The sequence below is a fragment of the Syngnathoides biaculeatus genome, chromosome 5 (genome assembly GCF_019802595.1).
Source record: "Syngnathoides biaculeatus isolate LvHL_M chromosome 5, ASM1980259v1, whole genome shotgun sequence".
NCBI classification, from domain to species: Eukaryota; Metazoa; Chordata; class Actinopteri; order Syngnathiformes; family Syngnathidae; genus Syngnathoides; species Syngnathoides biaculeatus.
The window spans coordinates 8,274,529-8,292,934 of NC_084644.1; the positions used below are offsets into that span (position 1 = coordinate 8,274,529).

At 43.0% G+C, this 18,406-nt stretch overlaps 1 protein-coding gene across 3 annotated transcripts in view; it reads left to right on the forward strand.

Moving 5' to 3' along the window:
- agmo (alkylglycerol monooxygenase) overlaps nucleotides 1–18,406 on the forward strand; it is a 55,118-nt gene that overhangs the window by 34,557 nt on the left and 2,155 nt on the right. Inside the window, exons 9-12 of one of the 3 annotated variants that reach the window (XM_061820016.1) lie at nucleotides 286–402; nucleotides 4,437–4,519; nucleotides 5,160–5,265; nucleotides 14,500–14,930. In XM_061820016.1, coding sequence (XP_061676000.1) covers nucleotides 286–402; nucleotides 4,437–4,519; nucleotides 5,160–5,265; nucleotides 14,500–14,727 — 534 coding nt within the window. In that variant the 3' untranslated portion in view covers nucleotides 14,728–14,930. Of the gene's footprint in view, nucleotides 1–285; nucleotides 403–4,436; nucleotides 4,520–5,159; nucleotides 5,266–14,499; nucleotides 14,931–18,406 lie in introns of those variants that run through there. The other 2 variants (XM_061820018.1, XM_061820017.1) reach the window with 2 other exon arrangements.

Genomic DNA, 18,406 nt, shown 5'->3' on the forward strand with positions numbered 1-18,406 from the left:
CCCCCCAAATCAATTTGTCTGAGCAACCTAAAAATTGGTAGGCACGTCTATTATGGGTAAACCTCCCCCCCCCCCCAAAAAAAAAAGTATAAAGGAGCCATGCCCGAAAAGACAGGAAGACTGCTATTTTGGTTTGAAATGGCCTTTTTTTGTGTGTCTTTTTAAAGATAGCCTGATTGAAGACATTTTCTCCTACTAATGATGGTCACCAACTGTTTGCGTGAAAGTGGTTTGATGTCTCTTAATGTATGTTTTGCTTTTTTTTTTTAACTTTTTCTCTGGCAGGTGACTGGTAAGGAGAAGCCTCACGATCCCAGCTGCTCGCTGCCTTTACAAGTTTACGTGGTGACACATTTCCTGCTGGTGCTGTGCACGTATCACGAGCTCTTCGAGAACCAGGCGGTACGTATTGGTCATATTAGGACACATTAGGACACATGGAAATCTCTTTTTTTTTTCATTTTAGCAGAAAATTTGAACTGAAATGGCTATTTTGCATTTTTTCATCATATCACTTCATTGCATAAATTCAACAGTTCTATTTACATTTGGTTGTTACTATTTTCTAAGACTTCTCACTTCAAATTCAATTTGTTGTCAGTTTTTAAAAAATAATTAATGAATTTATGAATGCACAGTAAAGCCTCAGTTTTCGAATGTCCCTGTTTTCGAATGAAAATTTCGAGATTTTTTTTTTTGCTTCCGTTTTCGAACAAAAATCGGAAATGTAACGCCACTGAAAAAACCTGGAAATAATATATTCTGCGCGCCCTGACCAGCTGACCCACGACGTGCTTTGTTGTGAATTCCCACACCGCCGAAAAAAAACGGGAAATAACATAACCCGGGCGGTACAACCAGCACACTTTTGTTATTCTGTATAACACAGCCTCTGTACACAGATGTGTCCCGGTAGTGACTGTTGTTTTTCTTCTTATTGAGGACTGCCGTATTAACCCCCTATCATGGCTCCAAAAAGGCAAGTTGCTGGATTGAAGTTATTCTGCATTTTTGTTAATAAAAAAGGTTTACAAGGCTGTGGGCCGACTCGCTACAGAAACCGCAATGCACTCCTTGCCTAGCATACTCTATTACTAAACCATACATTTTAAGCAAAAAATAAATATATTTCTTAAATTATTTTATTACATAAAGTATTTAAACTATACATATAGTTCAACTATGCAGTTTATTATCAGGAAAAAGCTAAAAAGAAATGCTTTAAAAAGCCAACTTTTTTAGGCTTGGAACGCATTATTTCTTTTTCCATTCATTGTAATGGGAAACATCAATTCGGTTTTTGAACAATTCACTTTTCGAACCGTTTTCCGGAACGGATTGTGGTCGAGAATTGAGGCATCACTATATACAGCATGAGGTGAATTTACCAAACAGACCAAAGCACATACTGTCTACATTCTGTGGCTAAAAGTACACCGCAATATGAATTTTTGGTCATATCACCCAGCCCTTGTGTTTTTTTTTTTCCAGCTAAAATTCATTTTGCACGTAGTATTTTCGAAACACTGACAGTTTTGACACGGTAGTGTTGCGGTAGTCTGACGAGAAGGTCTCGAGCCCCCTAATTGAAGACTACTCGTCTGCCAACATGATTGAACTAATGACACAGTTTGTTGCGGCCGCTGGAGTGCAGTCATTTTACTTCCCCAAAAAAAAAAAAAAAAAAAGAGAGAAAAAGGAGCGAGGTCTAATATCGTGACAGGATGACTGATCGGCCTTCCCCTTCGGAGGAACCTTTGTCTATTTTTTTCCACTTGCCCGAGCCAAAAAGACCCCCTTCCCTTCCTCCTCCGTCAGAAAAATAAAGCATCGGGTCTCTTCGGCAGTTATCTTTGGAAGCCTTTTTTTTTTCCCCCCTCAGGCATGGTTTTGGTTAGCCGAGAAGTTCCGTCACGCCCAAACTCCTTCAAAACTCCCAAATAAAATTGCCCCCCTTTTTTTTTTTTTTTTTGGGAGGGGGGGGGGTCCCTCCTCAGTTGCGGTCCCACACACATTCACTCACACACACACGCGCGCACACCTCTAGGGCCGAGAGGTTCTCCCCGCACTCGCCTGCAAATGAAACACCAGCTGGTGGTCCGGCAGTGAACACAAATGCCTTAATTGTGGACTGGAGCCTTTCCCAAGCAAAATAGCCTTCAGGATGCAGCAATCAGGACTTTTGCGAAGGAAAATAACAACGTGAACTCCGCCGGCTCCCGCAATAAATCACGTCGCCCCTTTGTGTTTATGCACTGTACACATGTGCGAAAGCTACCTCGCTAGCGAGTCAGTTTTTATGCGCGCCAATCATTTTCAACACAAATCAAATGCTTTGCTAATTGTAAATACACATTTAGCTACGCTTCAGGAGGCTTCGGGAGTGACTGACTGAGTGAGCCACTCACTCACTGACAGGGTGAGTGAGTGGATGACTGACCGAGTGATTAAAAGAGTATGTGAGTGACAGACTGACCGACCAACCGAGAGACTGAATAAGTACGTGAGCAGGACTGACCAACTGACAGGCCGACGGAGTGACTTCAAACCTTTTCACGCCATAGTTGCAGTGCAGCACTGCGCCAGGACGACGGCACTCGGTGCTCCCAATGCTGACCGTGCCAGAAATTTTAAAAGTCAAATGTCATCCCTATAAACTTTCCGAAATAGATATTGAAACGAAAAATACATATAACATTAGTCACTTCAATGTCTATACGAAAAAATAAATATGAGCGGAGAGCACGTTATACATGCCCAAAGTTGCGGTAGTCTCATTCGACATCCAAGTGGTCACCATATTGGCTGCATCTCCTGCCCGTGACATCACCCCAGACATTCGCCATTGAAAACACGCCGTGGCACCTAGTATGGGAGACGAACACGCCCCTTCCGACACGGAAGCCCTTTAGAAGAAGAGAACATCTCACAACTGAGTGAAGTGACCAGGGGAATATTACCTTTTGTTTCGAGCCACATTTAGATGATATGCGGATCACGGCCAAACCACCTCGCCCGATCCAGCTCCGCACGGCGGTGATAGAAACTACGGCACCCGCGAGCGACGATGCCGCCGTGGCCAAACCGCCTCCCCCCCGATCTACTTCCGTGTCAGAGATGAGCCACTGCAACCCGGCGCTGTAACGAGCCTCTCTGGCCGACAAGGTCAGCGGCCTGCTCAAGCTTGTCGACAAGGTCGGCGGCCTGCTCGGCCTTGTCGACAAGACCGGTGGCGATCCACAAGGCCTGCGGAGGCCATCCGTTTTCACCATTTTTCTTTAGTAGCTGTATACACACCTACCTGTCATTTGGAACCCACGACGCTCTCATCCGTTGCACCTGCACAATCCATTTTTCACCACGAACCGGAAAAGTATGAAGAGCGAATCCATCCTCCCAAGTGTTCGAGCAATATCCATCAATGCAACAAGCTGGCATTTTGGTTAACACGAAAGAACAACGAGCAAGCTTGCCGCAGGTAAAACTAATAGAAACAAACCAGTCCGCTCTTGCCCTGTACGTCACTTCCTGCTTCTTCTGGAAAAAAAATCCCTCGTGAGGATTTTCATGGCGGGAGTTACAAAATGCTATATATGTCAAAATCATGTTTTGTGGTGGGGAAAAAAAAATGGATGGGTCCATACTGGCTGCTGTTTTTTTTTTTCCATGAATAACATACTAAAAATCGTGCATTTCATGACAGTGGGCCTTTAAGGAGAGTTTAAGCTACAGTTCCACGAAGAATGATCCGGGGACATCGCAATATATCATTTATCTCTCATCCCAAAGCTCGGTATAGTGCGACATCACGATTATTAAGACTTTCTCCATTTTGCCCTTGCCGTTAAAGTACAAGTATGCCAAATTCACACTCCGCCAGACCCTCTCCCATTTCAGGTTCTTTCATCACCACATCACCAGAACGTCGCACTCGAAAATAACAATTTTTTTTCTGTTCAAGACTGCGCCACGACGCAGCATTCCGTGGTCCCGCCCCCTCGCGGATAGGCAATGAAAGGACTGACTGATTGACCGACCGTCTGACAGCAAGTGTCGGACTGATCAACTGTGTGAGTGGACCATGTCGGTGACAGACTGAGTGAGTGATGCGTGAGTGACTGAATGAATAAGTAACTGAGTTACTGACTGAGTCACCCGTGTGAGTAAGTGAATGAGTGAGTGTCTTACGCAAAGGCCCATCAAATTCCATGATATGTTCTTTACCAAGTGTACAGCTGGAAGGTCCAAAGTGGACTTGCTGTTCATGCGCCGCTGTGCATCGTGCACGTGCCAGCACACTCGGGCCCGTTTGCTTTGGCACTCCCCAGTAAACAGTGGTACAGCCCGGTGCTTTACGAAAGCTTTCTTCAGAGACCGTTGATGCCGATTACGGCTTTACATTGGAAGTCACGTCATGTGCTGTGTTTGGACCCTAGACGCTGACCCAGTTGACCTTGCTGGGGATGACCGGCTACGTCTTACTCACGCTCACCTCTCTGGGCTTCATCATCGACTCCAGGTACCTTATGCACTGCACTAACTCTTTTATCCTAGCGACATTTACATGAAACTATGCAGTTTTTTCTGGCCCAGATTTAGCTTTAATGTCCGTTAGTCCGTCTGTGGCGTTTCACATTAAATGTTAACATGAAGCTAGATGACTTTCTGTTATCGTATGGTTTGAGTAAACGTTTTTGTTTGAATATATACTTTTAAATCGCTTTTGTGTTAATTGAAAAATTTATATTTTATTAAAAAAAACATGTCGCAAGTACACTTTGCAAGTGATTTGACTGTTCGCTATTTGCCGAACTGCGCACATATCACTCAGGGCGGTCAGAATAGAATGCGCCTTTTAGGGACTTTTTACCGAGCAATCAGACGTGCTTGGTTACAAACAAAATACTCGTGGAAAAGAAAATTTGCTCTTCATCTCTTCTGTTTTCTTTTTTGACGGTTTTAGTTGCAATCTCCAAATGCTTCAGATACAACACTGCTTCTCTTTGTGTATAAGTCGTAAAATACCACAGTTCCACTTGAAAATGACATTGGTGAAATCACTCTTTTCATGAGCATCTATGAGCGGAGGCAGCATGTAATTTGGCAGATTTTATATGGCGGTAAAACACTGAAAGACATTTATGATTATGTTGCATCAGGCCGGCGGCGTCTATTTTGGAGTTGCTCCGCTGCATGGTCATGGTGGTGTTGCTGCGGTACAACCACCTCAGGCCCCCCAACTCTTCTCTGACTGTGCCCACCCAGGTAAGGCTTATTTACTTTTTACTCTTGATACAACACTTGATCCATTGGTTTGTTTTGCATATATATATATATATTTTTAACATGATGAACTGGATACATACAAGTTTGGGCGTGGCAGGAGATTACAGGTCCCCAAAAAGCTCAGGGACCGAGGACAGTTGTCGACTGAAAAAATTGTTTCAGTTACCAAAAATAAAAAACTGAAATTCTATTACTACTATCTAAAATGTATTTTTTCCTAAAACCTTTTTTTAAATACACTGATGCCTCGGTTCTCGACCACAATCCGTCCCAGAAAACCGTTCGAGAAGTGATTTGTTCAAAAACCAAATCAAAGTTTCCCATTACAATGAATGGAGAAAGAAATAATGCGTTCTAAGCCTAAAAAATTGGGCTTTTTAAAGCATTTTTTTTAGCAAATGAATGCAATGTGACTGCAAATAAGTGTCCATACCTATGTGTGGCCTCCAAATGACTGGCGACCAGTACATGGTGTAGTCCGCCTTTCGCCTAAAGTTAACTGATGGGCTCCAGCACCCCACAACACTAATAAGGATAAGTGTGTGTTGACAATGGATGGATGGATAAAATAATGTGAAAATTACACAAATATTACAATGACAGAAATCCATCACAAAAGTCTTATTCTTGAGTTTTTTCCTTAAATACATTGTAGTACATGCGACTTGTTAGCACATCGGCCTCAAAATTCTTGAACCTGGGTTCATGGCCTCACCTGTGTAGAGTTTGTATGTTCTCCCCCAACCTGCGTGGGTTTTCTTTGGGCACTCTGGTTTCCTCCCACATCCCGAAAACATGCATTAATTGGAGACTCTAAAATTCCCGTAGGTATAATTGTGAGTGCCAATGGTTGTTTATGTGTGCCCTACGATTGCCTGGCAACCCCTTCAGGATGTATCCCGCAACTCTTGTGAGGATAAGCGGCTCAGATAATTAATCAATGGATGGATGGATACTTTGCATGTGAGTGTTCATGATCACGAAGTGGTGTTTAGCATGAGCAGGACAGTCCTTGAATACTGGATTCCGCAAGGATACGCTCCAACGACAACTCGAACGTTGATCTTGAACGATGAAGTCACTTTTAGGGGAAAAGTGTGCTGTCACGGTGATTTTCCCGACACAGCGCCGTGTGTTTGTGTGGTCTGCTTAGTGTGCAAAGTCCGGCCCGGCCGGCGCTATGATCTCCGGCTCCAGATGCCTCGGCCAATTGGCCCTAAAATTGGCGTGCCGCTCTGGCTGTGGAGTGTACATGGCGGCTGACCTCTCATTATTGGCGCCCCCCCTCCCCATTTCTGGCTTTGTCCTCGCCCCTGCCCACTGAGCACAGAGCAACGCTTCTGGAAACAATTTGTGGCGTCTGCCGCTAACTAGAGCTGGCTGATGGGATTTGCACGTGAGCGCCCGGTCGCTGCTTTTATTGTCCCGCCCGTGACTCCACATCTGCGTTGCTCAGGTGCGCAAAGAAAATGTGCTTTTTTTTTTTTTTCATTTTATTTTTTTTTATTCTCACCGTTAAAAATACATTAATCATTTTGAACTTGAATTATTGCCGTTACCTTCTTTAGCGTGTGTAGCGTCTCAGCAGGGAAAGGTTACGACAAAGAGGGCACGGTTCAAAATCCAATCAATAGTAGAAGGCAGTCTATCCATCCATCTATTTTCTTTGCCGCTTATCCTCACAAGAGTCGCGGGGAGCGCTGGAGCCTGTCCTAGCTGTCACCGGGCAGGAAACAGCGAACACCCCAAACCGGTTGCCAGCCAATCGCAGGGCACATGGAGACAAACAGCCGCACTCACAATCTCACCGCGGGGCAATTTAGAGTGTCCAACTAATGTTGCATGTTTTTGGGATGTGGGTGGTAAACTGGACTGCCCGGAGAAAACCCACGCAGCCACGGGGAGAACATGCAAACGCCACACAGGCGGGGCCCGGGTCCTCAGAACTGTGAGGCCAACGCTTTCCCAACTGATCCACCGTGCCAAAATTGGTTTTTCTTTAAGTTTTATTTTGGAGCACAATTACAGTGGATAGAAAAAGTCTGCACATCGCTGTTCGAATGCTGCTGTAGGTTTTTGTAATATGAGAACTGATACCAATATTAATCATTTCACAATTTATTTTCCCTTTTTTTTGTGACCCATCATCTGTAAAAGTCAATTTAAAAACAAGTACTGAAGTGTTTTAGAGAGGGTAAGTGAAAATCATCTGAGGTTAATGTGATTGCAGAAATGTACACACCCTTTTATATATGGGGGTGTGTTTAGAATTCAAACTCATTAGATGATCAGACCATTTAAAGAGTCTCTGATTAACCCCAAATAAAGGTCAGAGGTTCTTGTAGGCTTTTCCTGACACGTTTACCTGCTATTACTTAGTAACAGTTACTTCGGTACAAGTACTCAGTTACAGTTATAAAGTGGGGATTTGGTTGTTTTCTCAATGAAGCGATCACATTCAAACTCTTGTGAAATACGAGTCTGCGTACTTGATTGTGACCGCTCAATTAGGGACTGAAATTGCATCATAATTGCTATTAATTTTACATGTGCCACCCCCATAGACTTACCTAAAGCATTATGGTGATCATACTGACAAGTGTGATAATTTTTCTCACTCTATTGATGATATGAAATGTTCCATAGCGATACAAAACCTCCCCTTGCGTCCCCCCCCCCCCACCCAGTCCATTCATAGAGATGCTTTCCAGCCTCCCGCCTGGCGTGCGAGGCCTCGGTGTGATTCCATGGTCAAAGCCCGCCAGCCGTAAATAGCGGCGAGCGAGAGCTTTAAGGGTGCCATATATCACACGCCAGGCTTTTTGTGTGGGACTGTACAGTCAGCGGGGGCCCCGGCACAAATAAATATCAATCCCACCCGCCCCACGGCTGACTTTTCCCTCATTGATGGCCACTTCAAAACACGTCAGAGCGGCGTGTCATGTCATTAAAAGCGTGACTGCTGCACTCACGTAAAAGGGCGGCCATGTGTCAGCGGCCGTTTCTAGTCCTCGCTGAGGCTTTCAAGCACCTGCCAGCACCGACGAGGCTAATTGCGCATAAAAAAAAGTGCTCCGAGTCACACTGGGGCGTTGCCATCTTTCAAAAGTGTGAAGGGATGGGGATGGGGGGGGGGACTATTCGCCAGTAAAGCAGCTTTTTTCAAAGGAAATTATTATCCTCTCACATTCAACTGGTCCTCTCTGGAGTGACCAAAGAACTACTGTACATAACCAAACGCTCAAACTCTGGTTGACTTAAAATACCGTGAATTGAATTGGTTTTATTATTATTATTATTATTATTATTGTTATGGCATGGTGGAGCAGCTGGTAAAGCGTTGGACTCACAATTCTGATGAACCGTGTTCAATTCTTAACCCGCCTGTGTGGAGTTTGCATGTTACCCCCGTGCCTGCGTTGGCACTCACATCCCAAAAACATGCGACATTAATTGGACACTCTAAATTGCCCCTAGGTGTGATTGTGAGTGTGATTGGTTGTTTGTCTCTATGTGCCTTCCGATTGGCTGGCAACCAGTTCCGGGTGTACCCCGCCTTGTGCCCGCCGACAACTGGGATAGGCTCCAACACTCCGCAAGACCCTTGTAAGGATAAGCAGCTAAGAAGATGGATGGATAGATTTCAAACAACAGCAAACAGGTTGTTTTCTCAGAACATTTCTCGTGATTATTTTGAGAAATCTCTTTTTACTAATTTACTGCCAGGCTTTTAAAAAATATTGCCGGTGACTGTCCTAAACCGTCAAACTTTAAACATCTTAACATTTCTCTCCGTCATAATTGATGTAACAAACTGAGTTGGACTACCTAATCTTTATCTTCAACTCAAAAACTGTGCTAACCTCAAGTCCAAAGCAAGGCAACGCCGCCATTTAGTCTTTACCTGTGTTTACAAAACCGAGACGCTCTACCACGCCTACCCTTTACAAAATTGACGAATATATACAGTAAATGTCCCACGCAGTGAATCAGTTTTTTCTGTAATTTCCAGGATAAATCTTTTTTTAAATGAAGTTTCTTGAGCGTATTTAAAATGGTACATTTCCTACCAAGCTCAGCGGCGACATTATGTGGACCTTCTATAGTGCTGAGGAAAAATTGTGGTCCCGTCCGTCTTACAAATTACACATCCCTGATCTACACGAATGTAAAAAAAAAAAAAAAAAAACATTTTTAAAAACTACATTTTCAGCAACCACAATACTATTTTTGTTGCTATTATGGGAGTAAAATTATAAATGACCCAAGCAGTAATACTATTATATTATAACATTTTGCTCAGCGCCCCACGGAGGATTGGGTCGGCTCTGATATTTAGTTTTTGTCCGTGTCAGCAAGGTTTTTGAGTGGTCATGAAACAGGAAAAGAATGATTCAAGCTATGTCATCGCTGATTGAGAGCCCATTTGTGCTTTTCTGCTTGTCTGTGGAAAGATAAATGTCCAGGTCACATCAATATTATCAAGTTGAAGTCCAGCACAAAGCAGCAAAAAGAGCCAATACTGCCTTTCCTTTTCCTGATAGGACAACCCGTTGTAATCTTGCCGCCAAATAAAGCTCACGTGTGAAAGGTCGCGGCGAGAAAACCGTGAATGAATCCATTCAGGGTTCGGAGCTGTGGAAAGTGCGCCGTGACGTCATGCTAGTGCTCCCGGGAGGAAGGAATGGAGGAATTTGAAAGGGAAAGACGGTGTAAACAGCAGGGTGGTCGGGAGTGGGGGGGGGGGGTATGGGGGGGTGCGCTACGCGGTATGAAATATTAGCAGGTAGCGTGCAGGGGAGCGCACCAGTCAAAATACTAAGTACTAAGTTTACGTTGTCAAAGCGCTTGCCAGGTCATGTTTGGAAGTTTGGAGTGTTCCACTCGAGGAGTTAGCGTCTTTAGAATGATTTTTTTTTTTTTTCATGGCTGAATTGTGCTTCCCATTTTAGTATGCAAGCTTGAATTCATCGAAGCTACCCCCCCCTTCCCGAAAATGAGGACTAGCCAATCACAGCGCAGTAATGAATAGCGGCCCGACACCTTCCTAGCAGCACACTGCACACATTTAATGTATTATTTAAATTAAAAATATCGAAGTTCTTTAAATAAGGGTCCTTTTCTGATTGTGTGTTTATATGTCTACTTTTTACTTTCAATGCAGCAAATTGTGGGATGCCTATCTTATTTTAATTTTTCCTCAGACATTGATGAAGCCCAGTATTATTCTAATGTGTTTTAATGACATTTTATGATACATAATATTCATATACAGTACAGCCTCAGTTCTGGACCACAATCTGTTCCAGAAGGCGGTTCGAGAATCGATTTGTTCGAAAACCGAATCGATATTTCCCGTTACAATGAATGGAAAAAGAAATAATGCGTTCCAAGCCTAAAAAACTTGCCTTGTTAAAGCATCTTTTTAGCTTTTCCTGATAATAAACTGCATAGTAGAACTATATGTATAGTTTAAATACTTTATATAATAAAATAATTTAGGAAATGTGTTTATTTTATGCTTAAAATGTATGCCTTAGTAGTAGAGTAGGCTAGGCTGGGAATGCATTGCCATATCTGTAGCAACTCGGCCCCTAGCCTAAGAACTTTTTTTTTATTTTTATTTTTTTATTATGAATATATCAACCCATAGTTATGCTAGCCATCCATTATTTTGACCTGCTTATCCTCATGAAGGTCACAGTAGTGCTGAAACCTATCCAAGCTATCAACAAGCAGGAGGCAGGGTACAACTGAAAAAATTTAGCTCATATCTGAAGGCACCACTGTATAAATATTTTGTCGTTTTTGATCAGTTATTTGCATAATTTTTAATGCTTTTCTATGTTATTATATATTTTTATTTATTAGGTTTGATATTTTAATTTTTTATGTTTTTCAAATAGCTTTCTGTTTTGTAATCTTTTAGTTGTTGTTTTCTTTAATGCAGTATGTGTGCTTTTACCCTCTTTTTTCATAATATCTAGCCATCCATCCATTTTCTTTTTGCCGCTTATCCCCACAAGGGTCGCGGGGAGTGCTGGAGCCTATCCCAGCTGTCAAGGGGCAGGAGGTGTATTTTGTCGTTTGTGATCAGTTATTTGCATGATTTTCATCGAATATTTTTATTGCAGTATTTCTGTTTATTAGGTTAGATTTTTTTTTCTTTTTTGTGTATTTTTTCTAATTGTGGATTTTAATCCAATATTTTTACATTATTTTTTATTTTTATTATTTTATTTAGTTTTTCTCTCTTTTTTACTAGATATGTATATTTTTCACATAACTTTCTAATATGTGTTTTTCAAATAGCTTTGTGTTTTGTAATGTTTTTGTTGTTGTTTTCTTTAATATAATACAGTGTGTGCTTCTCTGTGCCACCCCCATCAAAGAATCACAGTTATTTTAAATATGGTGATAATGATTCATATTTTTCCCCTCTGTAATGGTGATCTAAAACATTGATACCGGAATTAAGAATTTGTACTTATATTTACTTCCCGCTACTGAAATCCAGTCCAGAGTGCGCCTGTAGTACAGCAGCGAAGGCCTAACAACGATCTTTATCAAATATGAAGGTTTTAAATCCACTCTTAAATATTTAGTGGGTGTCTTCTCCCACGGGAAGATTTTGTCAGATCTATTCCCAAATCATTCAAAAATAATGAGTGCGTTCGTGTTCTGCCATTTAAAAAAAAAAAAAAAAAAGTCGTATTTTTGCAGTGACTTGGTCCAGAGTGGCGTATCATTTCGCGGCATAAAGTTCTTCCATCGCTCTCCGCTGGCTTTACTAAAATCCGAGTGGCTCGCTCGTGTCTTGGCTAACAATCACACGCGGTGCTGTAAAAACCCAAATCTGCGAGTGTCCCGCCTGGAAAAGGTTCCCCGCTGCCAGTTTTGGGGGAGTTTGTCCGCCTCGTGGCGTCGCGCGGCGTCCACTCGGTCGAATTCGTCCTTGAGTCGTTTGGGCACCGAACGGGTTCCCGACGAGGTTTCCAACTTGGACGCCACCGGAGCGTAAGATTGTGGAAAAGAGGAAAAAAAAAAAAGAGGTCGGTATGAGGAAGACTGGAAGGAGTGTCGGAAAAGCGGTCGCGTGCAAATACTTGCAGGTTGGAAGAGGAGGAGAAGCGTGTTATTTCATCGGGCCGCTGACATTCGAACCGCAGCGCGACGTTATTGGTCGCTTTGTCACGCTCAAAAAGCACCTGGTGTCGAGGAGTCTGTCGGCCTTGACGGGCTCTTGGGGAAAATTCAGAAAGTTGGAAGGCACGTCCGTCATCGCAAGGAAAGTCTTAAGAAGCCGTGCCGAAAGTCTGCCGTTTTGGGTTTGGGGCGGTTATTTTAGGCTCCTTTTAGCTATTTCAAGGCGCCTTTAATAACAAACCCGTCTATATCAAAAAAAAAAAAAAAAAAAAAAAACCTACGATTTGGACTGAGAAAGCATGTGTGCCAAAATATCACTTTTCGTCATTATGCGTGGGCGGAGCGTGGTGGAGAAATTTGTTGACTCACCATATTTCGCAGCAATTTCTCTTGAAATTTGGTAGATTGATTTACAAGCTCCACTGTCATGCCTATAAACATTCTAAAATGGATATTGTAATGAAAAATACATGTAACATTTTTCACTTCAATGTCTATACGGAAAAATAAATATGAGCGGAGAGCGCGTCATCCGTGCCCAAAGTTGCGGAAGTCTCATTCGACGTCCAAGTGGTCGCCATATTGCCTGCAATGTCATCAGCAGATGTTACACCGGGGACATTCGCCGTTGAAAACACGTCGTGGCAACTTGCTATGGAACACGGAAGCTCTTTTCCAAGAAGAGAACATCTCACAATCGAGCGAAATGACCTGGACAATATTGCCCTATCATTTCGAGCTATATTTTGATGATACGCGGATCACTTCTAACTAACAACAGATTCCCCGGCGATATGTAGCGTACTCAGGAGGACCCAACGCGGAAGTAGCAAGCCGTCGCGATCCAACGCACGTGGTAGAGTGCCCAGACACCGGTAGTTGGTGGAGGGGGGGGGGACCCGGCCAAACCACCTCCCCGCCCGATTCACCTCCACGTCAGGTTTAATGCCGGGCCCGGTCTTGGGGCGAACCATAAGGCCAGCTCGATTCAGTTTTCGAACAAATCGCTTCTCGAACCGCGCTCTGCAACGGATTGTGGTCGAGAATCGACACATTTACCACCCCTGACTTACGTACGCGGGTCTTTTGTTCCGTTATGAGAGGATTACACCCCCCAGCTATGGGAGAAGAACACGCCCCTTCTGACACTTTTCGAAGAAGAGAACATCTCACAACCGAGTGAAGTGACCGGGGCAATATTAGCCTATTGTTTCGAGCCATATTTAGATGATATGCGGATCACTTCTAACTAACAACAGACTCAGGGACAGCATGTATGAGCCTGCCTGGCCGGAGCCACCAGTGTTCTCGTCGCTCGCTGAAAGAAGGATTACGCCCCCCCCCCCCAACATTTTATTTTTAGTAGCTCTATACACACCTCCCTGTCATATGGAACCCACGACGCTCTCCTTCTTTGCACCCGTGCAATCCATTTTTAATGACGAATCGGGTATTTTTGAAAAGTAGGAGGAGTCAATCCATCCCCCCGAGTGTTCGAACGATATCAAGCAATACAACGAGCCGGCATTTTTGCTAACACGAAGGAAAAGAGTGAAAATTAATAGAGGTAAAACAAATAGGACTCCACGAACCGGTCTGAGTGAGCTACTGCCCTGTACGTTACTTCCTGCTTCTTCTCGAAAACAAATCCCTCGAGAGGATTTTCATGGCGAGACTTAACAAAAAGCCATATATGTCAAAATCATGTTTTGTGGTGGAAAAAAAAAATGGATGGGTCCATACCGGCTGCCTTTTTCTTCCCATTAATAACATACTAAAAATCATGCATTTCATGACAGTGGACCTTTTAAAGGAAAAAAATCACCCTCCAATGCCATATTCACTAAATGACATGAAATTTGGTAGGCATGTTTATCATGAGTAGATCCACAAAAAGTCTCAGGAAGCCACACCCCACAACACAAAGGAAGTCAGCCATTTTGGTTTGAAACGTCCATTTTAGCGCCATTCGTCCGTCTCCAAAGAATTGAACTTCACCAGTTGTTTTTTTTTTTTTTTTTTTTTTTGTAAGGCATTGTCCCTTTACTGCTGTGTTCTTTTTCTCAGCCTCGTATTTTTCAGCAAAAGTCCTCAGCGGGAAGCGTCATAACTCTTATAAATATCAGTGGGCGGATGGAAGGAGCCGGGGGAGCCGTTAACCTCTTTGCCACCCCCCCGGAGACTCATTTGTCTTCGCCGAGGAATCCCCTTGAACTGCGTCGTAAAGGCCAACTGCGTTTACTTTCTTTAAGCTGTGAAAATACAAACAAGGGTGTCATTTTTACCAATTTATGACGGACAAAAATAAACAGTGGAAATAATTTGACCAGTAAAAAAAAAAAAATTTAAATGAAACGACAGTTGCAGTGATGTCCCGCATTTGTTGCGTAATGTCCAGTACAGGTTCCTCAACTTAACTTTCGCAGATGACCATATTTGTATTTTTTATTTTATTTTCTTTCATGCAATAAGATAGTTGCAGTAAAAAGATTTTTGGGGAAAAAAATAACAAATAAAAAGCACGGCAAAATCTCTCCTGTGAAGGTTTGCGGTCGTGATTTTTCCACAGGGGCTTACGTAGCAATTAGCTCAAGCTAGTAGGAAAAAGTATGAAAAAGATACAGGACATATTAACTTTGGGATCATCACGCACTTCAAAAAAGATGACAAAATGCGACGTGTGCTGCAACAGTTTTATCCGACCGCACGTCTAAACGCTGCGAGGCCGCAACGGACGGCTTCGGACGCTGCTTAAATGGCTGCAGCGCAAGGGGCTTTTTGTTTGAGTTACTTTTGCCCATCTTTGAAGTCTACGTGTAAAAGAAAAAGTTTTAAATGCAAATTTCTCTCCGGGGACGCGTCGTAAAAAGGTGTTTCACTGACGAGCGTCTTGTTTTAGAAGTCGAGAAGTTGTAAAAAAAATGTTTTCGGTTATAATTCTCCTCAGGGGAGGGACCCTAAAAACGCACTTAAATCTCGCCCGTTCCTCATTGGAGTTGTTCCTGCCCCCCTGAATGTATTCCTTGGTAGTATTAGTGATACTTTGAGGAGGACTTTCCAAAGTATTCCCTAATTGCTCGCACTTTTCTAAATAGGAGGCATAGTGTGCTTGCTTCAAGCTGTTTATTTGTCACTCCCAAATGAAGCTTCCAATGAAACGGAGAGAAAACGCAGAGAATGAGACCAAAATGTTCGCCTAACCTGTATCATTACCGTCATTTCTGGCCTATAAGTCTCAACTTTTTTCACACGGTTTCAAACCTGCGGTTTATGCGGTGATGCGGCTAATTTGCACATTTTTTCTAACGGCCGCAAGGGGCACTTGGGAAGTGACTTTCACCGGTCCGGCCCTGTTCGCGCTGCGCTAGCGTGTTACTGACATGACTGTCTCAGTGATTTTTACCGGTGTGTTTTTTTTTTTTTTTTTTTAAACCGGCCCTATTAGCGCAGCGCTAATGTTAGCACGGCGGCGTTAGCGTTAAACTCTGTGTGCCGTCTCTCTTTGTAAATACCTCGTGTTTCAATGTGGGCTCTTGCGGCTTTTACACAGCTGCGGCGTACGTATGTACCAAATGGTATTTCCTTTCCAAATGTACTGGGTGAGGCTTATAACCAGGTGCGCTCTGTAGGCCGGGAATTATGGTATATCTTAAATACCATTGATGCAAATTAGCTTTGACGTTACAGTAATACAGTGTGGCGTGAAATAACACCAGAACTCAAGACAAAAATATCTACCCTAAACTCAATTTTACATGCTGTACAATTCTCATCTAAATATTGAATTCCATGTTTTATTTTTGTGTCAGTTCCAATTTCAAAATTTCAAGTTTTCACCCATTTATTCAAATACTTTTTTTTTTTTCATATGGCTTTGCTCCAAAAAGGTTGGAATTCGCCGCTGTGGTCAGATCATCTATTCAACAGAACAGCAGCATGTTTACACACAACCACGAGCGCTAGCACTAGCTTGGTAGGCTACGTAACGTTTTGTTGATAGCCTGCGATCCGTATCGCCTGAAAAGTACGTGAACATACCTCAAGCGAGCATAGCATGAAGGTCGTCCCTGTCCTGAACGCTTTTCCCCGCCATTTTTTTCTGAAATATACACAAAATTGTCATGAAGTGTAGTGTTTATTAAATTCCCTCTTTTATTGATTACATTTGTTTTGTTATTATTCAAGGAGAGATTTTTTTTTTTTGTTAACATCAGCGGCCATAAAGCAATTTTAGTGTCTTGTATCGAGCGGAACTGGGGTAAAAAAAAATCTCCGCTGTGCACAGCTGTCTTCAAATAAAAAAAATAGTCCGAACTTGAGCGTTCTGGCGTGTTGATATACGAGGCGTCGTGGGAACTTTACAGCGTGTTGGAGAATAATTCAGAACCTTCTGGCCCAAAACGATGTCATCACATCACAGCTTTAAAAAAAACCAAAACAAAACATGTGTTGATGTGTTTTGATCAATGTCAAAAATGTCCAATTATCACTCACAAAAACATGGAAATTAATGTTGGAAGCGCAGATTTATAGTTCAAGTATCAAAAAAAATCGGCGTTACTGAAGTCAAACATTAAAAAGGTGATATAGTCACTCACTTTTACTCCTGCAGGAGTAATGGATTTTAATTGTGAGGTTTTTTTACAGCACTGTAATCATGTTTTATGACAATTTACAATATTATGTATGCTATGCTGTGCTTTTGTATGTTTTTCAGAATTTTTTTTATGATGATGTTTATGTGAGCACTCCAAGGAATATTCTCAGACTTCTTTTTATTTTGCCCTCGTGTTTTATTTGTTCCTTAATGTTCATGGCTCAAATGGGAGTCAGTCTCTGTTTAATACAATATTTATTAAATTTCAAAGGAAAACAAAATGCAAATTATGATATTGGTAATGGTATTTTTATGTCATCAACCCATTTGAAGTGTTGAAAGTACCTTGAGAAGAAATTAACGCTCAACTTCCTGAAAAGTGTAAAACTCCGCCTCCTCCCTCACTCTGCGGGTGCAGTGCAGAGTTGTCGCCTCAAGATTGAAATTTTGGATTTTTTTTTTTTTTCCCCAAAATCAACACCCCCCGACACCAGGGGATATGTATTTAATAAGGGGATGGTAAAATTTGGTTAAAAAAATAGCATAATTTTGATATACTGACAAGTTTGACAGCACACACACACACACACACATATGCGCACGGACTCGTACAACTTCCTGTGTATTCTTACGAGAGTTTGGCGCTCAGGAAGGATACGTCGGGCCGCTTAACGTCCCACCAGAGGATCTGGAGCGCAGCCATAAGAAATATTGCAAAAACGCGTGCACGCGCGCGCACATACACACGTAAGCGCCAGACAGAACACATGTGAAACAGCAGTTGCGACGTGGTGAAAGTGGAGCTAAACACAAGACAGGAACTTTGGGAGCAGCGATTGTGTTTGAACCCCTGGAACTGCCGTGTTTCCTCTCTATCGCAACTCATCTTTCATGTGTCCGTGATTAAGGAGTAGTTTGTACAGAATACGCACAAGTTCAAGCGCTGAGCTATACTGAAGACGTGCAGTCCCTGCTCAGCCTGAAGTCCACGTCGAAGCGGTCTTCAGGAAGGTGTAGTTCGAACTCCTCCAGATCCTGCCGAGCCATTCGAAAGAATTAAACTCCTCTCAGCTATTTCCGTTGAAACGGTAACAAAAGCGGCGCCACGGTGGGTCAGCTGGAAAGCGTTGGCCTCGCAGTTCTGGGGTCCCGGGTTCGATCCTGGACCCACCTGTGTGGAGTTTGCATGTTCTCACCGTGACTGAGTGCGACTGTTTGTCTCGATGTGCCGTGCGATTGGCTGGCAACCAGTTCAGGGTGTACCCCGCCTCCTTCCCGTTGACGGCTGGGATAACTCCACCACTCCCGTGACCCTTGTGAGGATAAGCGGCAAAGAAAATGGATGGATGGATGGATGGATGGACGGTAACAAAAGCT